This window comes from Dromaius novaehollandiae, chromosome 2 (assembly GCF_036370855.1).
Source record: "Dromaius novaehollandiae isolate bDroNov1 chromosome 2, bDroNov1.hap1, whole genome shotgun sequence".
Taxonomy (NCBI): Eukaryota; Metazoa; Chordata; class Aves; order Casuariiformes; family Dromaiidae; genus Dromaius; species Dromaius novaehollandiae.
The window spans coordinates 25,740,817-25,766,737 of NC_088099.1; the positions used below are offsets into that span (position 1 = coordinate 25,740,817).

The window sequence follows — 25,921 nt, forward strand, 5'->3', positions numbered from 1 at the left end:
GCACGTTGGTTAAAGCTTGGCAAGGTAGTAGAGTCTTCTTATAGGAAGTGGCACTTTAAGAGGCAGTACTATCAATTTTGCTACTGTCACTGTTAATTGGTATGATTCTATAAAAAATAACTTTGTCTGGAAAAACAAACAGCAAATTGACATAATTATAATTGATGCATGACACAACAGGATAGAGGAACTGAGTATATTTTCAAGGGGTTTGGGAAGTGTTGTTTTATATCTGCATGTAGTAGACAGACAAGCTGTTGGTTGTTGAATTGGCCTTTTAAAAAAAAAAATTCTTACCAGCTGTGGTGTTAATGGGCTATGCTGGCAGATCTCTTTGACGTATTTTCTCACATTTTGGGAGTTTGTTTTAATTATGTTGTTGCTCAAAAATGATTTGAATATGGATTTAGATTCAGTTTGGTTGGTATTGTGCATTGAGGCAGGTAGTTCAGAAACTGTACATGAAAATGATGGGGATGTGTTTAGCAAAAGTGGGAGGATAGAAATAACTGACTTACCTCAACTAGATCTCTTCTAAGCATCACATAACTTCCTCATCGCCTGTTGCTATCAGCTGTGGCTGTCAGCTCCACGAAGCTGAGACATTCCTTCAGCCTATCTTTTCTATTCTAACACCTCTCTTGCTTTTTCAGAGGGCGAGTTGCTTTTAAAACAAACATGCAGTGCCTGCCATCTTCTGCTTAAATGAAAATTTCTGGCCTTTTTAATGCAAATTACAAAATTTAAAAAATGTCCACAAGGTTTAAATAAGCACAAGCTCTCTAGGCAGTAATATGGTCATACAGATCTTCATTGTCATTTAAATGTATATTTGTAAAGTTTGCAGTCATCTTGATTTAGATACAGTTGTATTCCAGTATGAATACAGGGAAAATCCTGTGGATCCATTGTACAGTTTTCTGTTTCCTTCCAATTGCTTACACCTTAAATTCAATTAACATTGATGATGGATGCTATGAACTGCAAGAGTACATGACAATTAAATGACAGGGTGAGAACCAAGACAATACCCTGAGACCATACTGAGCAAAGGCTGAAGGCAGACAACACACCTGTTCTCTGTGTTATGACAGATAAAGCTGATAGAATAGATTCTTCAGATGTGAAAAGAATGTGTAAGTCCTATTTTCAGATAATACGATTGCTAACTTGATGGCTACCGATGTTGGCACAAGAGTGCTTTGCTGATGGTGGTGCAGCATCACTAGTAGTTTCTGATACAGTATTTTTCACTTGATTAGTCTGGAAAAAATTTAACCTTCACTTGAATAATGACAGGGTTTTACTGATGTAGTGTCTGCCAGCTTGCCTTCATCCCTTCTCTTATTGAATTTTTTTTTCATATTGGAATTACTTTGTAAGTTACTTGAGGCAAGAATCTTGCCATTTTGTAGTTTGAGTGCTTAGGACATTTTTGTATGGAAAAGAAAAATATCATGCAAATCTTGTAACAGGCATCAAAGAGATTTAGTCAGATTTAAGGTTATTTATGGAATTTCAGATTCCCTGTCCTTTAATAAATGTATTATAAATGTTCTAGACATTATTCATATTCTAATTACGCTTAGAAGTCTAGTAGTGCGTTATTTTTAGTTGCTTCTTAGTAGATCAGTTATGCTATGGCTGGATTTCATTTGATATATTATCAAATCCTAATACTTTTCCTATAAATAGCCAATATCACTCTCCTTTCCATCGCAGAACAGTAAATCTTACTTTTACTGTGATTGATTTTTTGTTTACTAAAATGTTTGTTTAAAAAATATTGCTAGTTTGCTATTTTCTTTCTTTAACCTCTAAATCATTCCCCAAGAGCCAAAATGATGCTGTGCTGGTTGCAGCGTTACTCTCCAGCTGTTGCGGGAGAGGCGTGTTGAGCCTCACCCGCCCAGAAACATGGAACTGATGGGATCCTTTGAAGGCTTCTGTCTCGCTCCCTGTTTGAAAAATAGCAAGATATATGCCACAAGCCTTTTTTTCCTGCAGCCTAAAGTGTATGCTGACAAAAAGAATTCATTCTGCTTTTCATGCAGGGTTTTTGATGGAGGAAATGCATCCCTGAGAAAAACAGCAGAAGTAGGGTTTTTTTACAAATAATTTTTGTGCAGAATTCCTCATTTGTAAATAGTGGATAAAATATGCTGTTAGACAACTGAGTTTCATATTAATAAAATTAAGCTGTTTATTTCCTAGGGATCCTTCCTGTCTTGTACAAAAAGATGATTCATTGTCCGTATATACAGTTTAGTGATTTCTTGTCACACTTTCCCCACACAGTGGGGAAAAATCAATAACAAAACTCACTTTGACTTCATCAAGGAAAGAATTTCATTGCTGGTACTCAGTTATTTCATCCTTTAATTATATTGTTTTAGAACCTATAATACTAGTATTGCACATATACCATTTACGCTAGAAGATCTTTATTATGACTGCAAAGTCGATCATTCAGAAGTTGACAGAATTAAGTTTGCCTTTGTAAACTTAATTTGATCCCTGTACTGGCACAGTGCTATTCATTCTTTAATTACACAAAAGCACCGTGTTTGCTCCCACCATGTGATCTCTCCCTGTGTCAGAGGATGAATGATGAATTTAGTTTTGTTTTCTTCTTGATGTGTGGCTCTAGCTATATGCACCTACTGTGCATTATTAAAACACAGCTGTTTTTGAGATTTTCTAGAACACTCATCACAGTAATCTTAGTACTTCACAAATATTTGTTGATCTTCTCAGCACCCCATCTGTTGAGAGTTCTTTCACATGATAGTTTTGAGATGTTCTCTGATTTTTAAAGTATTTGTGTAGCATTGGATAATACCAATGTACAGTGTTGTTCGGCATTCTGTAGTCATCGTGTGCACTCGGTAGTTCTGATAGTCATGAATCAAGGCCTGAAGCTGACGTGTCCAGAAAATGAGGAACATTGCAATGATCTCTTGGCTTGAGTGACATAGCATAATGTTCAGCCAGTAGTAGAGGTAAGGGTAAAAATCAGGTTTATTTTCTTCTGGCTTGATCTTTGCAGACGTTTGAACTTCTCTGATTTGGCAAGGCCCTGCAGGAAGCAATGTGCCTTGCTGCTGAAGCTGAGCACAAGTTCAGATGTGGTGCTGTACAAAAATAAGATTCAAACAACCACATCTTCCACTTGTGGAAAAAGCAGAAGAGCTGGGAACAATTAATGGGTACAGACACACAAACCAGTCACTGCAGGGTATGTTGGACTGTGAACTTACTGTCAAAATGCAAGATAAATGTAGGATAGCTAATACCTCAGTGAAGCAGCTGGTGGGCTGAAAACTAATACCCTAGCTTACCTCATAGTGATATGGCACTCTTTATTTTAATTTAGATTTTTTTCTATGTAATTTTCTAAGTGTTTGAAAAAGCAAATTGAAAGCCATATTCCATTTTATGATTTTTTATCTGCAGTCCTGTGCTTCATCATTGTATTGAGAAGCTCGAGATCTCATATAGACATGGGCTGCTTGAAGTGAAATATTAGCGGTAGCTATGGTAGGTTGCATCTATCTGTGGACTGAAATTAGAAGGGAATGAGAAGAACTGCCAGCTATTTGAATTGCTACCTGCTGAAAGCAGAAGGATGATAATGTATGGGAATCCTGATTTCTGATATGGACCAAGGTGGCGAATATGCTCTAGTTTCTGTAGACTCGTTTTGTTCACCCAAAGCGCAAATACTTGTCCATCCTGTGCTCCACGTTCTGTCCCTTTTTTGTTGTTTACTTGCTCTCACTTCATATTTCCTGTATTTTCCAACCTTTATAGGCTGCTCAGTTGACCTGTGGCGTTTGTTTCTGTTTATCCAGCCATCCTAGCTCCCAGTGTGAATCATAACCCGTCATGCATAACCCTTGTCTGTGCTCTGCTTCCCTTTCACATTGCTGATACTCAATCCTAGTATCTTTCCTGGTGTAGTCTGGGTCTCTTGCCTCCGTTTGTATCCCAGTGCCCTTGTCATTCTCAGTCCATGCCTTTGTCCAGCTGGTCTGTCTTCTCTCCGTCAACATTCTGTGGTCCCAAGGGTATTTTCCCATCTCTTGCTCCTTCTCCCACAGGCTTGCTCTTAACCCTTTTATATTTGAATCAGGCCATTGCGTAGTTCCATACTGTCTGCAGCATAGTTTACATAGGCAAATACCTAGAATCAGTCTGACTCAAAGAGGTGATTTCAAAAGCTTATAACCTGACCACATTTAGAGGGTTTTCATGGAGATGGCCAAATGTATATTTCTATTTTAAAGGCTGCTGTGTTTCCAGATTTCAAGCATCTACCCCAAAACATGGGATTTACAGATTTTTTCAAGGGAGAAGTTTCTTGGTATGTTGCATAAAACATCACTAAAGCCTATGTTTTGAGAAGCAAAGGGACTGTTTACATTGGAAACATCCAAAGAACTCATTCTAAGGTTGATAGACAGATATATGAAAACTTTGTCTGAAATTCAGCAAAATAACAAGGGGCTGATAATAACAGCTTATAACGCAACAGTGACTGCTTTATTAGTAGATAGTGCTACAAGCCTCAGTTATGGTATGCATGTATGAAAAGGTAATAGATAAATACCTGCTTTGACTTGCTTGCATACACTGTATAGATGTTTCCTGTACCCAGTGACATATTTTTGGTTTAGACAGTTTCCTCTTCTTGAATACTGAAGTGGACAGCGAAGGCAAGATATGACTGGCTGCTACAAGATGAGTAGCATATGACTATTTTTCCATGATAGTCTGGCTTTAATAGGATAATGCCTCATTATTTTTAACCTCCATCTGTACTTGTGTCTGGAGAACATCGTGAAAAATACACAATGCATAAATTTAAATCTAGCATATAATGAAAAGGTCATTCAGTTCAGATGGCAGCAGTCTTCTGTATATATTTTAGAATAATATGCTGTAGTGTTTTTCAGAGTTTATCTGGTTACTCCTTCCAATGCATTGTTCCAGTTCAGCGGGTGAAGAGCTTTCAAGCAAGTTTGTGACTTGCCTTTTGCTTAGGAGACTACAGCTGTAGTGAGAAGAAGCTCTGAAGGTGCCTGTTTGTTGTTACATGTGCTCTTTTCCTGTATTGCTTGTTTAATAATATACTGTACTTTGAAGTAGGAGCAACAAGAAGGATTTTCACAAGTAAAAATGTACTCAGTTACAAGATCAGCCCACTGATGTGTTGGACTGAATTTGAGCCTGACTGAGGAGTAGGTGCCTCTAATGTGATCCTATGGTCCCTTCAGCAAAGCAGCCTACAGTTGAAGGGCTAGCAAATCCTTTCTTACAAGGATCTGAGCCACTGTGCAGTTCCTTAATGCCAGATTGCCATTTTTTTGACTTAAGGAAAGCTAGAATAAGGGTCATTTGTTAAAATGTAGACAAGACAGCATGAGGTTGGAATGGGCTGTAAAAAAGGTAATTCACCTAAGCCTATGTAATAAGCAAATTGAAAGATTTGTTGCTTTTTCTGTTCTTCCTGTAGCCCACAGATTCTTTTAAAATTTGTTAAGAAATTTCTCTAATAAAAATCTGTCAAAGTTGAACAATGATCTATATCCTTATTGCATTGTGTCTGCTAAGAGGGGAAGCTGACTAATTCTGTGCATTTATCATCTCTAAAATCCATTATTTGGTACATAAAAAATAATAATCATTCTGCAGAATATATGCTGTGGTGAGAACATGAGAAGTTTGTGGTCAGTGTGGTCTTATGTAGGATGTATATTTTTCATCAAACTGAATCTTGTCATATTAGCGTTGTAGGAAAATGAAGCTATTTTCTTTTAGTGAATTATTGCAGATGGATGGACTGGAAAATGGTGGAAGGTAGATCTAAGTACTGCATTTCTGAAGAGGAAATTTCTGCACAGTTACTTCTGCAAAAACAGTGCAGAGTGCTGAATTCCTGACTTTGCCTTATAATTTGAAGTAAACTTTTGCACATGGAAAGTCCTGCTGTGTGGGAAGTAGTTGGATGAGAAGCATAGGAGACATTCTGCTCAGAGGCCAGATTTTAAAAATTGCTGTAAAAGAAGTGTAGATTGAAACATAGTTTGCTAGGAAGGGGAGCAGAACTTCCATAATATGTTTGGGGGACGAAAAATATTTGGATATGCTTGTTCTAAAGACATGATGAGGAAAAAAGCCAGGCATGTTGCTAAAAAGTCTAAAATGTCTTTAGTCTAAAGACTAAAAATGTTTTTCCAGGAGAGCTCAGCATAAAGAGACCAAACCCAAGTGTTTATGAGAAGAAGCTGGCACTCTGTCAGAGAGCACCAGCGTGTCTGCAGACTGTGACAAGCCACAGAATTTTACAGATAGGTTGTTTGGCTCTAAAACACAAGCAATTACTTACTTGGTAATACTGACTAGAACCTGCATGGTTTGATGTCTCAGAAATTAAACAGGACAGCAAAGATGTGCAGTTGTATTAACAATGTTAGATAGGTGCAAACTGGCATGATATGCCATCTTCAAGAATAAAACTCTCCTAATGAGAGATGCCCTCCTAGAGTAATAGTAAGGATAGTGAAAAAGGGTGAACAAAGTATGTGAGAAGCAGCAAGGAGTTCACCGAAATAGTGCTCACTGGTGTGTGATAAGCCCCAGAGGGCATCTGAACTATATACAGAGGAAAGCAGGCATTTTCATAGCTATATTTTCTGGAAGAATGATGGGAATATCACAGCCTTTGCTTGTAGCAGGTAACCTGAAAGAGAGCATCAGCAGCAGTTGTGTATCAGCATGGATATTCCCAGCATGAGAGTTGAGTTCTGTTACTGCTGAGTAAAGTTTCAAGGCCACTGAAATATCAGACCATTTGGAGAGCAGGAGTGATTCTTTCATCTATGGCCACAGTGGAGATGGATGATTTCTCAGTGAGTGAGAACAAGACAGTGGTCAAGAATTGCAAGACTGAATTATTTGTGGTAGCATGTTCCAAGCATCATCATTAATGTCGCAGCTTACTGTACTTCCCATGTCCAAAAGGAACATCTTTGTTAGCGCTGGTCATGAAATGTTTTTCTTGCCTCATGTGGCCTGGGAGTAGATAGTAATAGTTACTTCTGTTGACTTTGACATACAGCTTTGAAATGTTAAATCATGAACATGTCTGAATGGTCTTTTTCAAAGAGCTGTACTGCTCCTACCTCGCTCCAAGCCTTCTAGAGGGAAGTCAAAGCTGATCAGAAAGTCACCAGGCTTTGTTCATGGAGTGTTAGGCTTGAGCTGATGCTGTAAATCCTGCAGAGGGCAAAGCACTGTTCTGCTGATGCTGCTGAGGTTTTTGATAAGAGTCGGCTCCTGATGCTGCTGAGGTTTTTGATAAGAGTCGGCTCCTGTCCTTCCGGGTTGGTTTCCTTGTGGAGTGAGTGTACTTTAGAACCCAGTTCATCGGGGGACAGCAAAAAACTCCTTGACCAACACAAGCAATAAGGCAGCTTATCAGGAGTTCTTAAGAGATGCAAATAATGACAGCATCCTCTGGTTGGAGGGAGAAATCTGTGGTGCTTATTCAGGCAAATGCAATGTGTTTCCTCTAGGTATGCAAAAATAGATATTAGCCCTTCACGGAGAAGTGCGCAGCATTGGTATTTTCAGTGGCTCAGGTCATGAACTTCTGTACCAGTCACAGAAACAATCATCTTGGGTGTTCTTAACTGTTGAAGCATGTCTCTAATTCCTCTGCCTTGGTCTTTTTTATTGTTAGAATTTTCTCTAAGAGAATGCGCGAACATATTTGACAAAACAAGCACATATCCATTCAGATGCATATAATATTTTGTCCAAAGAGTTTAAAAAAAGCATTTTAGCATCATGTGCTACTGTGTCTCCTCAAAACTCTTTGGGGAAATGAATTAAAAATGCCTCCATCTGTTTACCTTGCATCTAATTCAGAGGGGAAAAAAAAAAAGAATTCCAGCAATAGTGAGGTAACGTTATATAATTTTGTTTTTAAAACTAAATGCTAAGCTTATAGTGCATACTTGTATGTTTTCTCCACCTTTGTGATTTGTTAAAATGCTTTTTCAACAATATTTAGCATTTTCTTCATGTCACCAGTTAGTCTGGATTTGTCACAGTGTGAATTGATAGAAGTGATTCTTGCTTCCACAGTGTGAAATTAGTGCAATTAAGATTTTGCTTTCTGTGCTATATTATTTACTGTATTTCACAGGGGCAAATGGAGAAGACAGTGATCTGAGCCCTCAGGTGATGTTTTGTTGTTCTTGTAATATATGGCATATACTGAATATTGAGAGGGGGAAAAGCTGTAGAAGGGAGAATTGGCTATTAGAGAAGATAAATAAGAGGTGAGAGTCGGGGAGGGGGATGAAGAGGAAAGACAGTATTTGCAAAGACCTCAGGGTAAGCAGCTTTCAATGTACTGTTTAAGCTTTAATGACCCATACACAGATTTTAGCAACAAAGTAATGGCCAACTAGAGGAATTAAAGGCCTGAGGCAATGGTCTGAGCAACAAAGGCTGACAGAGGTCATAAATACTGTTACAATTCTATAAGGACTCTACTAGGACATGGATTTTTTTATGTTTCCAGTCTCCCTGTATGTATGGTCTTTTGAAAAGATTTGAGGCAAGAACTGTTAAAAGTTCAGTTGCTGTATGTGGATTGTTCTCAGTGTTTCCCCAGATTAAAAGATCTTGTTTCTGGTAGATGGCATCTTTTGGAATAGTTGTTCTAATTATCTGTCATTTGTATCCATGCCTCTTTCAGTAACTTTTTCTTCACTAATGTCCATTTAAAAGAAACATCCAAATCTCTCTAGGTTTTTACTTCTAGAAAATCTTCAAAATCTAAGATGAGAATACTGTGAAAGCATGGTTCTTCCTTTCAGAAAACAGCTTCTACTTTATTTGTAGAATGTTAAAAAATACTAGATGCACTGATCAAACGTTTACAGAGCGTATTAATATTTGCAATAGCTTCTTTAGGATGCAGTGGCAACACATTCAGAGCATAGAAAGCACTCCTCTGCGCTAACTCTTTGAATAGCATGACTTGTGGAGTGGAGGCCAAAACAAGATCAACCAGGTTGAAGCGTTGTCTCATTCCTGGTCATGGAGCTTGCTCTCAGGTTTGGGATCCTGTCATAAGGGTATCTGTGATGTACCTGCTTTGAAGCCATTGTATGTTTTTTGCCTTTTGCTGTCTACTCCCTTTTGCCTAGCATAAACTCCAAAGGAGTTACACTACTGTGGTTGCTTTTAGAGAAACGCTGATTCAGCCAGATTCCAGGTTGCCATTAGGTTGCTTTCTAGAGTGGTATTAGCTTGCCAGATTAATCTTTCAGGGATCAGTATGAGAACATACTATGTAGTTACCTAGTTCAAAGCCAGATGCCATAGTCCTGACCCCTGGAGTTACCTGAGTCGGGAGGACCCTCGACAGGACCGCAGAGGATAATTGTGTCCAGAAGGTTCCTCAGTTTCTGTTTTGCACAGCAGTGGAGAGAGACCTGTGTTCTGTCTTAAGAGGTTGGGGGTGCAATTTAGTGTTTCATTATTTTCTTAGACAAAAGAAGGGCAACAGAAAAATGTTCCACATTATTCACTATGCCACTTATTTGCATGTCTTTTTATCTATTATTTACTTCACTGTGGTGACTGATAGTCCTGCTCGGATGTATGCATGAGATGAGAAGGCACCAACGGCAGAATGACATTGGTAACAACACATGGCTTGTCAGCATATATTGCTAAAATATGCCATATCTTGTGAAACATTAAATATGTATTATGGTGCGAACATTAAATATGCATTATGGTGCAAAAGAAATTTAGTGAAGGAGATCACCTAGAGGTTCACAAAATAAATCTTTATTTGTCAGTATTCTGAAAATGTGAGCTGGTGCGATTTAAAAAAAATACAGTGAGGAAACAGTTCGTTTATTCTCACTGAATACAAATGATTCCATCGAACCTGTGTGGTCCTTTAGGTTTATGAGAAAGGAGAATTATTGCTTAAAATGATATTCCCAGGATAGATGTTGCACTTTGGTTAGAAAGCTGCTCTGTTGTGTTAGATAGGAAAAGGTGATGTGTTGAAAAACACTATGACTTTTACCTGAGACAAAAAATGACCTTTGAGTGTAAAAGAAGAACCTGATGTTTCATTGGTCAGAAGTTAATGATTGATTCACTTAGCAGAGGCTCCTTAAGGGAAGCGTCTCTAGCCATAGCTCGTTTTGGCCTTGAACTGAGGTTAAGTTTGACCAACAAGTTTGAGAAAATAGCACTGAATAGGAAGGCATGATTTTCAAAGTGTAGAAGTTGCTTAAGTACAACTATTGCTGGTCAGGTTATGAATTTCAGATGTCAAATAATCCTCCAAGTAACTGAAAAAATACATGCCAATTAATAGAAAATATTTTGATCTTTTTAAGATAACATGTATGTTTTGCTTTTCAGCTTCTCTTTTGAAAGGATTGAAACATGCTAACATTGTGCTGCTTCATGACATCATTCACACCAAGGAGACCTTGACACTTGTATTTGAATATGTGGTGAGTAAAGTAATTAATGTTCTGGATATGATCCGGCATGTATTGAGGCTGATGGAAAACCTTTCTTTACCTTCAGTGATCAGGTCAAAATAACCATTTCGTTTCTCCAGGAGAGTGGAGAATGCAAGAAGTAATGCTTTATAATGTCATGTGCTAAAAGTGGAAGGCTGGCTGGACTAGGCCAGATCCAGAGGTGGAGAAGTGACTGCTAGAGCTCTGTAAGGTCCTTGTTCAGCTGACACTACAAGCTGGGTCATTACTCTGCTTCTTGGTTATAATTTGCTTTTTAGAACATTTTCTTTACTGATGTGGTAGGTAATAATTTTAAAATAGGTGAGGAGAATGTAGATAAGAAGAAATAGGATTAAAATGCTTAACAGTTAGTTCCCACCTCAAAAGAATGTGGCAAGTTAAAATGGCTTGTTGCAAGTGGCTTGTGCATACTGTCTGAACGAAGTCGTTTTATAAGGAATGTCAGTAAGAAATGTCTGATGCATGCAATTTATACTTCATGGATTGTTATTGCTTTTTTTTGGCCTGACCAGTGCTTTAGCTACTAATTAAAACTTCAATTTGTATAGTACATAGTGTAATGATCTAATTGTGTTCAGAATATTACTTTCCAAAGTCTTGGGCTTGAACTCCTAATTAATCTTTTTTCGTTTTCCTAAGACAAACATATGGTATTTATGTAGAACTACTTCAGCATTTAGCTGTGGAATTATGCAACGTACTATCATAATTAACCTCCCTGTTTTCACAGATGGGCCCAAGAACATGTAGTTTAGGAGAAACAAATGAGTTTAGAGGAGGTTAGATTTTCAATATAATGTCTGTTATTGTGTTATAGTTAATAAGACTAAGTACGGTGATTATTAGTTTGGTTTTTAAAATGAGAAATATTCTGACTAATTCTTAATGTTAAGTATATCCCTACTTAGTTTTGTGTGTGTGTTTGCCTGTGTTTCTTGGGAGCATGCTTTAATTTTCACAAGATAGTGCACACAACTTCTTGTCTGGAGAAACCATTCACCTTGTCTATTTACATAGAAATGATACATTTTAATAGTGTGGGTATTCAGCCACAGGAGGCTGCAGAGCAGTTGCATGTATTACATATTTTCTACCTCAGGTATAGGAACATCAATGCAAATCTAATTCCTTTTCTTTAAATCAGTGATTCTTCTGTCCCTAACTTACAAACTGAATTAGCATAGGAAAAGCCTTGACATTTAATTTTCTGTAACAGTCAGTGTAGACTTATTTGCATAACTTTACATGAATACAGTTTGCAGTCCTTTTATTAGTGACTGTATTTAGCTGTATTCATCAGAACTGGTTGAGAAATGAGATATATAGAATATATTTCTGCCTAAAATGGATTTTTTACCTATTATTATGAATGTCAAACTTCTGGATTTTATATTCAGTGTTTATAAACTATATAAACTATAACTGTGGTTGTAAATACACTCTTAACCATGTGTTATTTTATCATGTTGCTGTCCTTCATAAACACAGGCACAGACTAAACTTCATGCACTTGAATTCATTTAGCTGTTTGTGTCTAAATGAGGTGCTTTTGGGATCAACCCTACTGATGTTACATGTTTTTATTACTGTCATATTTGGTAGATGTTGAAAGTGTTGCAGGATCTTGCAGTATTGAGACTGTGTTTATCACTTATTGAGAAATAATATGAAGAAATATGTTCACCAAAAGTTTCTAGCATGTGGTTCAAGCAGCATTTTAGTATTTTGGTTGGTGGACAGTCCCCCAAGGTGGTGTTCAGGAAGAAGGGGAGGGATGCTTAGCTCTCTATAACAACCCTATGGAATATGTCTTTATGGTACTGTAGCTCATACCTACTCTATGAGATAACAGAATTGCTCAACAAAAATCTGTTTTCATTGTTATGCAATTGCAAAGTTATGGGTTGATCAGATAGATAATGCTGTCTGATAATGCTTAATGCTTAAGACTGTCCATGTAATCCAAATTCAGTTCTTGTGCATTTGCATGATGCTACAGTTCTTAACTGAGTGTTCAGTGACCTTTTTTGTTCTCTTTGTCAAAGAACTGTCTCATTCATTACAGAGCGTGAATATTTAGAAGCAAAAATGAAAGCTGCCCATTTAAATCTACAAATTTTGGCTGGTTGACTGTGCAGTCTAGCTAAATAATTGATATTACAGAGCTGGATATCTGTAATGTCTGGCTTGATTTTTCAAACAATGTACCTGGTTTAATTCAATAACATGAGTGATGCAGCTGAAATCAGTAGAAGTATTCTTATATATATTCTTCAAATAAAGTTGCACACATTTTTGAAGGACTGAGGCATAACAAAAGGAGTTGAACTTGATCTGTTTCATAAAAGTGACATTGTAGAGCTGATAGACTGTCGTCATGGATCACTATTGGCCATTTCAAACATAATAAGAATCTTTTGAGTAAGATGTCATAATTAGATTAGGGGTGAACAGTTAGTAATCCAAAAGAGTTCTCAGCAAATGGAAACTTCAGGTCACTAGGTTGGTGATGATTCCATGGGGAAATGAATACTGATTAAGTATCGTAGCTTATCAGAGATGTTCAGTTTCAGCATTGACCCTGAAAGAGTAGACTGAAATTTAATTTTGTGTAGCGCTTTTCGTTGCAAAATGCATTACAGTAATAAGTTAAAAGCTGAAAGCAGAGTATCTCTGAAAGGAAACGTGGCAATGATTATTTTCTCTGGGTGCCTCAGATGAGAAATTGTTTTATGTGGAAGCCTGTAATCTGAATATATATGACAAAACTTTTTAAATTCAACCTTGGTGGTCACCAGAAACAAGAAAAATCAATCTGCTTTAAAAATCTTACCTGACAACTGAAAAGCATGAGAAGAATTTCACTTTCCATATAAACGTTTTGGTATAGTATGTGAAGCTATATGTTTCTGTGCAAGAAGAAAGGGGGATATGCTCCTTGTCAATGAAAGAATTCAATTGAAAATAGTTTAGTATATACAGTACCTTATTAATAGAGCATAATTTTGTTGTGTGCTTTGGTAACTCTTATATCAGCTATTTACGATTATTGTGGGTTGCTCAAGCCTACTGAAAAGGAGGCTGAAAACGGAATTTTGTCACTAGATGACTGAGAACTGTTGCTCATCACCTGAATAGCTTTGAGGATGAGCTGCTTGGAATCACTTCTTCAAAAACTTAAAGGTTGATGTAGTTTTTCATCTATGAAGGATAGCAAAACCAGTTTCTGTATAGGTAATTGTGCCTGGCATATGCTACATCAGACTCGAAAACAAAATCTGACATTTTGGCACATTTTGTATGGGGCACCTGAGACTGTGAAGGCTTCTGAATGGAAAAGGTCTATCCAGCTTTACAGTTTAGTGGAGGAGTATGACTGCTCACTTCAGGTTTGTTCCCCTCCTCTCCAAGCTCTGTTTAGGTGTTAGCTTGTGTGAGTTTATGTATGTGCCAGTTGTAGAAAACTGTAAGCATCACTCATATAACCAACTTCACCTTAGGAAATGATGAATTTGCAGGTCAGAACTGAGGCATATTAACAGAGATTTTTTAAAGATGGCTTCACATCTGTTCTTTGTAAAAGTTATCATTAGCTACTATCATTAGTTTCTTCACTTGTATATTTAAAAGAAAGACAATTGTATTTAGAAACAGTCACTTAAAAACAATCCTCAACCATACATATTGCTACTGGCTTGGCAGAAAGGTAATGAGGTTTTTCGTATTATGTATAATTATGTAAGTATACTATTATCAATAAATGAACCAGTAACTTGTCCTATTCCTGTCATATAAAAGTGAGCTTGTGTAGCAATCCTGTACATTATTCTTTCCATATTTATGAACAAGACTTGAAACAAGAACAGTCACAGAGCTAAAGTTTCAAAACTTTAGATTTTGGGTTTGTCATTGGACAAAAGCCTTATGCAAGAAAATGATTAACTTTACTTACAAGGTTCAAAACTTTTTGCATTGAAAATTTTAAATTTCTTACCAGTTTTGATAACTTGGATTGAAAAGTATTATAGGTTTTCTGTTTATTTTTCAGGAACATACATTGAAACTGAAAGTAGTAGGATGGCACTGCTGGTGTGTTTAAAAAAAGACAACCAAACCCAGAGAAAAACCCACATTACTTTGTGGATGAGAAAGCATGGAAAATCAATAGAGTCCCAGAGCTGCTGTTGAGCTGTGATCACTAGGATCATTCAGTGGTGCTTGATACCTAGAGAAAATTAGTGGAGCTGAGCTAATGGCATGCATGGGAAGGAAGGATGAGCCTCTTAATCTTTGAGAGAGTGTGTGGAAGTTAGAGGGAAGCTGAGCCCTTATTTTGGTGTGAGGATGAAATGATAGGCCATTTTCTTCAACCTTTTGAGGCTAAGGTGCTTGTCCAACTACAGTAAGGAAAGACTGAGACCTTGTGAAACTTTGCAACAAACCCAAATGCTCCTGCTGTCCTCTTGGCAGCCTCCCCTGCTTGTGTGAACTTGCTTTGAGTGCCACCAGGAGAGAGCAGAGTCTTTGAGGGCACCAGCTCCCAGCCAGAGCAGCAGTGGCACTGGTAGTCTCAATTTGCCTTTGGCAGAAGAGGAGTCACTGTCCTGTTAATTTATCCCCTGCCTCATGACCAAGGTTTGCCCCAAGTCGTGCTACTTAAATTGCAGTGAAAAAGACAACAGAGTACGGCTGAGAGGAAGCAGAGAGAAAGGAAATCCTATATTATTTAGAAAAGGCACTAAGGGAATACTGCTCCTGGGAGGACCTTGTTTTTCAAGTTTTAATGAGCAGATCTGAGACAGGAGCTGCTGATGTCCAAGTGTAGGTTGGAAGTGGGGAAAAAAAGTCAACGTAAGGAAGTGAGGTTTCAGAAGGGTTTTCAGAAGGGAATTGCTTGGTGCTTTGGTAAGAGGTAAAGACTGTGCCAGGCATTGGACTCAACAGAAAAGAAGGGTTGAAGAAATGTATTTAGAAGCTCAGCCACTCCTGGGAGGCTAACAAAGCTTTACACAGGGTTAGTGGGAGGAGGAAAGACGTTGCTCAGTTTACCCTATCATCCTGACTTGATCTGCAGGATCTCACAGATTTTTGTTTTCACTGTGCTCATCCTTCTCTCTCCCTCTGGGAAGCTCTATCAAAGCACTGGAAAGTTTCACAATGACTTCTATTCTGAAAGCTTGATTTTGCTAAAGAGAGGTCTCTGCTTTCTGCTTACATCTCTTTAAAAATTAGGGTTTGTAGTCTCGACATTTCCTTTACTTGCTTAATGTAAGACCCACCTATACTCAGCTTTTTTTTTTCTGAATAGATTTTCTGTTACGAGTACGTACTTCCTAATAGATATGTTAACAAGGCTAATCAAGAGTAATAATCCAACAGATTGGTAGGCTGTGTGTAACTGAATGTCTATTCTTTGTACATTTTATTAACGCTTTTATAAACTTACCAAATATTTAGTTTTGCAGCATGCTTCACATCATTTAATAATTAACATCTATTATTTATTCTTTTTATTAAGTATTAATAAGTGCCTTCAATGTAGAGTATTAAAAAAATAAAGAAACATCTGGACCTAAGCAGGCAGATGAAACACTGGAAAGCAAGAAAGGTATTCTGTCTGCTGACAGATCTCAGGTGCAGTTTTTTCTTGAGTTGCAGCAAAAGCACATATGTGAATTGAGACGCATATGCCAACACTAATGCTCTACTCAGTACAGGTAAGGCCGAAATGGTAAATTTACACACAAGAAAGATGTGAACCAACTAGAGACCTGAGGAGAAAAAGTAACAAGGAAGATGAAGCATCTAGAATAAATGGCTTCTGGAACAGAAGTCAAACAAAGTAGGGCTTTTTAGGGTAAAAAGAAAGATGAGTTAATTGTAGGCCATTGACTATGTTATAGAGAAAGAGAATGATCTATTTCCATGTCCATGGTAAACAGGATAAAGAAGAAAACTATCTTATATTGCAGCAAGGAGAAGTGAGATTAGATTATAGGAAAACATTCATTAATAGTAAGGATAATAAAGCACTGAAGAAGTGACTATGGGGTCATGGTTTCTCTATTACTGGCAGTCTTTAAGAGTAGGCAAATAACCAGCAGAATGATGTGTCATTAATAGCAGATAGAGTTAAGCTGATTTTTTTTTTGAGGTCCTTTCTGTCTCTGTCTTTGTTTTTAACACCTAAATAGGAATACTTGTGGACTTTCAGTGAAGTAAATAGATACAGCGGCTTTCCTGTACCAGAAATTGAAGGGAAAAAATGTAGGAAAATAATTCGATTTTACTAGTTTAAATAAAATTAAAAAAATACCCTGCTAGTTTTAATATTTTCATTTGTTAGTAATTTATTATTTCTATGTTATAGATTCCTGGGCAGCTCTACCCTGAGTAATATTCTGGCTGCATCCCACACAGTCCTTATTTTTATTTTCAATAATAAACTAGTCTTGTCCAACTCGGTCTGAAATAAAAAACTGCTCATACTAGAGATCGTCCACTCTAATCAAAATTTTTTCTCAAGCTTTTTAATAATATAGGTTGTAACTGCTGTTTAGTTCCTTTTAGAATGAGAAGCTCTGACTTCTCATTCGCTTTAAATCTTCAGTATAGACTTAAAAACTGGCTGTTACGAGAGTGAAACATTTCAAAATACAATTCTAAATCTTAAAAATCTGTTTTCCTTGATGAACTAGCAGTATGTAGCATCATACTAATTGAACCATAGTAAATACACCTAAGATATCTTCAAAAACAGAAAGTTAGGGGGAGCAATTCTGGCAAGATAATAATAAAAAAAAGTCCCTGGAGTCAGGATGAATGACTCCGGGGAATAAATGAAAGAATCAAGTTTCACTGGAATCAACACTTGAAAGAAAAAAAGACCTACTAATTTTTTTTTGTTTTACTACTCTGAGTAAAGAGGATATAATCCACAGAAGCATCATTTTCCTTTTGTCTGCCTTGCAGTCTGACCTGCAGTTTTTCCCTATCAAATTTTTATTAATCCTATGATCATGCACAAACAGTTGGGATGTGGAGGCATGGCAGAAAATAACCGCTCAGCCACAGTGGAGAGACGCCTACCGTAAGATGCTGAAGCCTTTTAGAGGAAGCCTTTGCACTGCTTTTTTTCCTGCCCTGAAGATGAGATTGTCTTTGTAGCACAGCACGCCACCATAATAAATATTCCCATGCTATTTCAGCTCGTGTTAGTATATCTGTGTTGTCAAAGGGCTGCCCTGTGCAGTGTTAGCGTGGATACTCACTCGCAGCACTGTGGCTGCGCATGGCTTGCGTGCCTCTCCGGCTGAGGGTGTTCTGCTTACATGCTTCTGCGGTGAGTTCAGTCACAAGCAGCTTAGGGGCATCTGCCATGCTATAAAGGAGATTTTTGTATCTTAGAAACGTTATTATTTTTTTTTAATACATAGAGATATGCTCAGGGCTATGGAAACCTTATGATTTTGCAAATTGAAGTTCACATGTACATACATGTGTTCATGTGAATTACAAGTTGTTCAGTTTGTAAAAATTGTCATAATCCGTTTGACTTCAGAAAATACAGATTTTAAGTGTGCCATACAGAAATCCTTACTGATCTATGAGGTGCGATTTTTTTATTAACATAATCTTACCAAATTAATTGTTTACTGTCTCTTTAGTCTAATTTACTAAGAAAAGAAGGCTGATACAGTTATTAAGGTGGCCAGGGAATAAAGAAGAGGGTAAATTGACAACTGAACCCTTTAGAAAACAATAATGCTTTCCACAGTGATGGGTTTTACCTGTCTAAGTTACAGAGCGGATTGTTCTCTTTGCAATTTAATGAGACTTTATGTCAATGACTGAAGATACATTGTGTAAGACCAACCAGAATTCAGACAGCTTTGCATTCTGTTTTCTTGCTGGAATTTCCAGGTAGGTTTTTGTATGTATTATGTACTTCTCTCCCCCCACCCCCCCACATACACCTCCTTTTCTACATAGCATTGTTCATGTGTTTTGAAGTACATTTGTCTTTGTTGACAGTGTGTGAGAATTCCAAGTCTCTAGAAACATCTGTTAGCAAAATTGTTTTCATTAACAATTGTCTTGTGTGGTTTTTTTCTTCTTGAGTCCCTAATAGATATCTTTTCCCTGCTGCTCAGCCCAGCTGCTGCTGTTGCCTTCTGCTCTTTTTCTGAAAGTTGCTTAGGTATCACTCAGAAGTCGCTTGTAGGAATTTTTTTTTGTTAGCATAGCTAACACCTTCCTTTTGCATGAAGAGAACTAACTTTGAATTATAGAAAGCCATAGAAACGCTTGCAAATGAAAGCCTATGGCACTTTTGTAAGCACCGAAACCATCAGATGTTGTTTGAACTGTTTTGCATTAATCTGCAGATCACCTAGGTTAAAGGCTAGATTCCATTTGAATAGAATTAACTTTTCTTTGTTCTCCTATTACTTCAAATGTTACTACTGCCTGTGCTTTTATTGGTAAATTGTATTATCAGTTGAAGAATTTGTTAGTGACAAAAGGGAAAGTATTTTAGTCAGTAGAACTGCTAGGGCATAAATAATGTCTGCGCTCTTTTTAACAGGAAAGAATGGCTTGCAACAGACTTGCTGCCTCAGTGCAACAATACAATCTGTCTGCTGCATGATGTCATTGCCAGCAGCCAAATAGTACAGTTTTTGTTTTAATGGAAGGCTTCTTTCACATTGCTGGTTTTACATGATGGGAATGTGTTTGGAAGTGCTTCCTGTTCCATTCACAAGCCCCAGGCTCTCCGTGCATTTCAGCTTCAAAAATGACAACTGAAACCAATTAGGCAGAATTATGGGACAGCTAAGTCACATGTAGATTTATCATGACTGAGGAAGAGGAGGGAGAGAGACTCTGTTGCTTGGGAAGTAGAAATGACTAATTTAATTAGAAGAGAATGACAGTCACATAATTATTATGGAAAAGGGCTGGGGAAGTAGAGCTCAGCTCATGTCCTCGGCTGTGCCTTTAAAAGGAGACTTCCTGCCCCTTGTCTGAATGTGTTGATGTTTGCTGGCACAGTCTCCGCTTTCTGCGCAGGATAGTCGAGCAAAAATATTTGAATTTAAAGTGAAGCACAAAGCGTATCTGAGGACATATGTAGCTTGTGGTTTACTCATCTATTCATAATTAGAATTCTTTCTTCAAGGGGAGGAGGGAGTAGTCTGAATCTTCAGCATCTGTCTGACTTTTTTCTCTCTTTAATTTACATTCTCTCTCTCTGTCTCTCTCTCTATGTCTCTCATAGAATGCCGTTTATATAAACTTTGTTCAGCTGGATAAATATCAGCCTGGTTTCTTTTCCTTCAGCAGATGCTTATGCACAGTATGCTTACAAATATATACACATGTGTGTCTACAAACATAAGCCAGTCTTACTGAATAGAGCTTCCTCGGTACACTTCTGCTCTGCCACACATGACAAGCCAAACCCTGTTCCTTCCCTTTATGAAATGCTGTCTTCAAGTTGCTCACGTGAAGTAACCAAAACTTTTTGTGGTATTGTCGTGGTAGTTGATGGGGAGGTGGGACCAACTGATAAACATAACAGAGAGAGTCTGCGGAAGTGTGGGTTTTCCGTTTGTTTATTAGCACTGTGTTCTTTTCCTGTTCCTTGAGCGAAGCTTGCTTTTTGCTCAATCCTTCTATAATTTTGCTGTTTTTTATTTAGATTCTGATCTTATGATCTGAGATACTTGCCTCCATCATAGGGAGAAAACTGCTTGAAAATCGTTGAAGTTGGAGTGGATCAAATGAGCATTGCCTGATGTGCTTCGGCGTATAGTTTGGAAACAAGAGAAGGGTGGAACTAGCATACCTGAGCATGAGTTTTCCCTTCCCTATCCTAGGAGATACTCTTCAGTGTGTGTTCTAACCAGGACTCCTGCCATCCATCCCAAGAAGGGTCAAGACACTTGCAGATATTTCCTAGTGAAGGTCTACTTACTTACTTACTTACTGGATGTGTGCTGAGGAAAGGTTTTGTGTTTTAATTTACTGAGAGAAGGTAGCACAAAGGCATGACAGAGCCTTCTCAAGGATATGTAGCTATGTACCAGAACCTTGACTTCACGTCACAGTCCTGGAACAATGATCTTCTGGCATGATTTAGTAAAATACAAGTATTTGAAGAAATAAGGTGCCAACGTCTGCCTCAGGTTGTCTTTATTTATTTTTAATTTCAGACAAAATTGCCAAGATACCTTAAATCTGTAGCTAGAGGACCCTTGTTGCAAATATTCGTGCCATACAGGGTGACACTTTTTTTTCTGCCATTAACAAATTCGCTGTTTGTACTCAAGAACTATGTCTTTGAAGATTTCATCTCTCCTTTGACTTGGCTGCAATCTTTCACAGCTTCTATTGCTGTAGATTGCATCCACTGAGCAACTGATCTTGCTTCTGGGGGAGGCAGGATTGGGAGAAGAGATCAAGTTGTTCTTACAAAAGCATAACAGATTTTGCCCAAAATATTGTTGTGTTAGTGAGGTGGTAAAGTCAAGTTTTTAAAATTGAGAGACGCTGCGATTAAGATTGTTTATGCGATCTTAATTTGCTATTCTTGTGGAAGAGCCTCCTGTGCAAATCTGCAGATGACTGTAGTGAAGGCATGTGGTGTTTGTTGAACTTTTTTTTATTTGTTGTGGATGTAGAAACTAGGGTGCCTTTCTTTGAATTCAAAGTATGGTTTCATGATAAGGTAGGTAATCGTGCTTTAGAGAACTAGATTCTGTCCCTGCCACAGAGTTTGTGTACTGTTTTGGAAGCCATCAGCATTACCACAGTTTTGTGATGTCTTCAGAACTCACCAGCATCACAATTTAAATGTTACTATTCATTCCTTATTTTTGCTATTCAGCAAGAGTTTATCGGTCTCCCTTGTGAAAGTGTAATACACTCACAGGTGTAACTGAAGTCAGTCAAAACATACAGAAGGCAAAATAATGCCAAATACTCTGAGAAGTCAAAACCAAAGTGCTTTAAATTGAGATCACCAAATCAGTGGTACTTAGACTTGTTTCTCTTTGCTTTCCTTCCCTATCTGATAAAGGGTAGTATTGCCACATATCCTCTGAATTGCTATGAAATTTATTTATGTTTGTGCAGCATGTGAATACTGTAGAAATAAGCAGCGCAGGAAAGCCAGTGAGATTAATAATTCTGCCTTCCAAGTAGTTAATAATGATGGAGACTGCAAGCTATGTGTGTGTGTGGGGGGGAAGTAGCACAGCTGTTCTGTAATCAAGTACTTCCTATTCTGTTCAGTGTGTATGTCTCATCTTGAGAGGGAAAAAAAAGCATATGATCACAGTATGCATTAAAAAAGTTATCGTAGTGCACACTTTGGTGTAAATAAATTAAAGGTTAGATGAACATTCTTAATCCTGGAGTTTCCTTACTTTGGAGTTCTTCACAGTGGAAACTTAACAGTGTAACTATACCATGGGTAAATCAGTGGGGTTTTCAGAGTGGGAATAAATGTGATTTTGAATGTATGCTAAAATACAGTATTCGGTCAGCACTAAATTATTTGTGGTGATTTATCTGGGTTGGGGATTAACAGTGTGTTACATAGTTGTTACAAAGCTAGATCTAAGCAGAATCAGTCTATCCAGATCCACCTGGGATCAGCATGTGTGTGACAGATACTTGCAATTACTTGGGAGTCTCTGCACTGCCTTTCCAGGGCACCCAGTATCCCTGTGAGGTGTCCTCACTCTCTCAGCTAGTGGCGAGTTGACTGCAAGAGGTTTGTTGGTTGGCTTGTTTCTTGTCTGTTACTACCTCGCTGCAGCATAGTTTTATGTTATTACCAATGCATAATTTTATCTTGAGTTTTCCCTATGGGATATATTTCATTAGATCTGAGGTGCTAACTACACTGAAGAGCCTGGTGTCAGAGTATCTAATGCTGTATCTGGAGCCACCGTTCCACTTGGGAAAGCACGTTGCCCTCTCATAGAAATAGCTCTCTGCAGTGCTGTCAGCTTTCCTGGTTATACTTGTATTTAATTCAATGTGCTTTGAGCCCCTGCCTTGGGAACAGAACAGCAGCTGACTATGCCTTTGCCTTCACTCCACCTCCTTTTTTTTAAGTGAAGAACAATATACTGCTATAATTTTGTAAGCTGCTTTCCCAGTTGATACCATAGTGATTAGCTGCTTTTATGAGAAGGACTCTTAGAGTTTTATGATGGAATGCTCTTGAAAGATTTGAGCAGAAAAGATTTTGTGTTTCTGTTTCCTATATGAATGAAGAGTCAGTAGCGGTTTTGGTGTATCTGGTGTGCGTGTGTGAGAGAAAAAGGAGATATGAAAAGACCGCTGCACTATTAACTTTGCTAGCTTTCCAGGATTCCTCATGACAGTAGAAATTGCTGCTCCCAGGAAATTTTATATAGAGGCAGCCAATCAGTTTTTGCCCTCGGAAGTTCCAGACTCTGGAGACAAGAGAGAAGGTCTGGAGAAAGGCAGACTTTCCCTTGGTCAAGGAGGATCAGGTTAGAGATCACTTAGGCAAACTTGACACCCACAAATCCATGGGCCCCAATGGGATGCACCCACGAGTGCTGAGGGAGCTGGCGGATGTTATTGCTAGGCCACTCTCCATCATCTTTGAAAGGTCATGAAGAACAGGAGAGGTGCCTGAGGACTGGAAGAAAGCCAGCGTCACTACAGTCTTCCAAAAGGGCAAGAAGGAGGACCCAGGGAACTACAGGCCAGTCAGCCTCACCTCCATCTCTGGAAAGGTGATGGAACAGCTCATCCTGTAGGCATGTGGAGGAAGCCCACATTTCTATCAGGAGTAGTCAGCATGGATTCACCAAGAGGAAATCATGCTTAAGCATTCTGATAGCCTCCTATGATGGAATGACTGGCTGGGTAGATGAGGGGAGAGCAGTGGATGCTGTCTACCTTGACTTCAGCAAGGCTTTTGGCACTGTCTCCCATAACATCCTCATAGGTAAGCTCAGGAAGTGTGGGTTAGATGAGTGGACAGTGAAGTGGATTGAGAACTGGCTGAGTGGCAGAGCTCAGAGGGTTGTGATCAGTGGTGCAGAGTCTAGTTGGAGGCCTGTAGCTAGCGATGTCCCCCAGGGGGTCAGTACTGGGTCCAGTGTTGTTCAACTTATTCATCAAAGACCTGGATGAAGGGACAGAGTGCACCCTCAGCAAGTTTGCTGATGATACAAAACTGGGAGGAGTGGCTGATACACCGGAAGGCTGTGCTGCCATTCAGACAGCCCTGGACAGGCTGGAGAGCTGGGCAGAGAGGAACCTCATGAAGTTCAACAAAGGCAAGTGCAGGGTCCTGCACCTAGGGAGGAAGAACCCCATGCACCAGTACAGGTTGGGGGTTGATCTGCTGGAAAGCAGCTCTGTAGAGAAAGACCTGGGGGTCCTGGTGGACAACGAGTTAACCACAAGCCAGCAATGTGCCCTCATGGCCAAAAAGGCCAGTGGTATCCTGGGCTGCATTAGAAAGAGTGCTGCCAGCAAGTCGAGGGAGGTGATCCTCCCCCTCCCTCAGCCCTGGTGAGGTCATATCTGGAGTGCTGTGTCCAATTCTGGGCTCCCCAATACAAGAGAGACATGGAACTACTGGAGCAAGTCCAGCGTAGAGCTACGAAGATGATTAGGGGACTGGAGCATCTCTCTTATGAGGAAAGGCTGAGAGAGCTGGGCCTATTCAGTCTGGAGAAGAGAGGACTGAGAGGGGATCTTATCAATGTATACAAATACCTTAAGGGAGGGTGTCAAGAGGATGGGGCCAGATTCTTTTCAGTGGTGCCCAGCGACAGGACAAGAGGCAACGGGCACAGACTGAAACACAGGCAGTTCCATCTGAATAGGAGGAAAAAATTCTTTACTGTGAGGGTGACAGAGCACTGGGACAGGTTGCCCAGAGAGGTTGTGGAGTGTCCTTCTCTGAAGATATTCAAAATCTGCCTGGATGGGTACTGTGCAACGTGCTCTAGGTGACCCTGCTTGAGCAGGGGGTTTGGACTAGATGATCTCCAGAGGTCCCTTCCAACCTCAACCATTTTGTGATTCTGTGAAGGAGACAAGTACTGACACAAATGTGTATACTTGGCTACTAGCTCTTCTGGGCCTTGCATTAGGAAGAAGTAGTTGAATGTGGTTGAAGTAGTGAATGACACGTAACGCAGAATGATCATAATTGATATTCATGCACAAAATGCATCCAAAAAACCCCTGAGATATAAAGAGGAGAAAATGGCATCGTCCTCACACTTGGCTACAAATGGAAATAGATGACTCATGATGTGGCTCTGAAGAGGATACTCTTAGGACAGTTTTGGTGACTAAAAACGTGTGGCCAGGGAGCAGCTGGCGTGCTGGGAGGTCACAGTCTTGGGACCTTTCGAAGTTACTTTGGATTTGTCTTCCTCTGGTCTGTTTTCTGCTGGCTGACTATTTGCAAATTTTAGAAATCAGTAGAAATTGGAGGCCATAAGTTTGCATCTACCAGGTTACTTGTTACCCGCAAAGACTGAACTGCAGGGAAATTACAATCCTTCTTCAGCCAGCCCGCATAAGCGAGTGTGTTCGGCCCTGTGGGTGGATGTGGCAGGCAGCTCTGTGTCTGTGAGATACGAACGATATGGAGCTGCCCTTTTCACCCTGCCTGTGTTTCCAAAGCAGTAGCTTGTGCTTTTTTAAACTTCTCCCAAACACTGCAGATGCTACCACTATTTAAAACTCCTTTTTGAAGTTAAAGAAGAGAACATGTTATTTCTCCAGGCTGTCATTTCTCTGCAATAAGAGAGAACATATTGAAATAGGGTGGAAGCTCCCCAAATTCCTTTTTTGATGCCAGCTACGAAGACAGACATCACCTGTAGTAATGATGTTTCAGGTGATATTCTGCCAGAGGCATTAGACTTTTGCGCTCGGGTTAGTACTCAAGAGCTGTTAATTTTTCAGAACAAATGACAGGGTTAACAGATGACTGTAATCAATAATGTTTCCTTGGTGTTGATACAGTAAAACCAAAACAGAGTTGGGTAATATGGTGATGAATACTGAAGGATGCCTGTCCCATTCTTGGCATGGCTCATTGATATAGTCCCGAAAAACTGACTAGGAGAACAGAAGAGAAATAATACCTGAAACAGCTAACAGATTTTATAAAACTCAAGACGAGCCTTTAATCTAAATCTGGATTTATGCAAAATGCACTTAAAATAATTCAGTAACAGTAAATATTCACTAATAGATGAGGTACATGTTTTCATTTTCTTTGTAAATGCATTCAGTGTTGCATTAAC

General features: G+C 38.8%; 1 protein-coding gene across 4 annotated transcripts in view; it reads left to right on the top strand.

Moving 5' to 3' along the window:
- The window catches only part of CDK14 (cyclin dependent kinase 14), a 330,859-nt gene that overhangs the window by 125,607 nt on the left and 179,331 nt on the right, over positions 1-25,921 (top strand). For all 4 annotated transcript variants that reach the window (XM_064506052.1, XM_064506050.1, XM_064506048.1 and 1 more), the window contains one exon: positions 10,468-10,562. In XM_064506052.1, the coding sequence (XP_064362122.1) occupies positions 10,468-10,562 (95 nt within the window). The remainder of the gene's footprint in view (positions 1-10,467; positions 10,563-25,921) is intronic.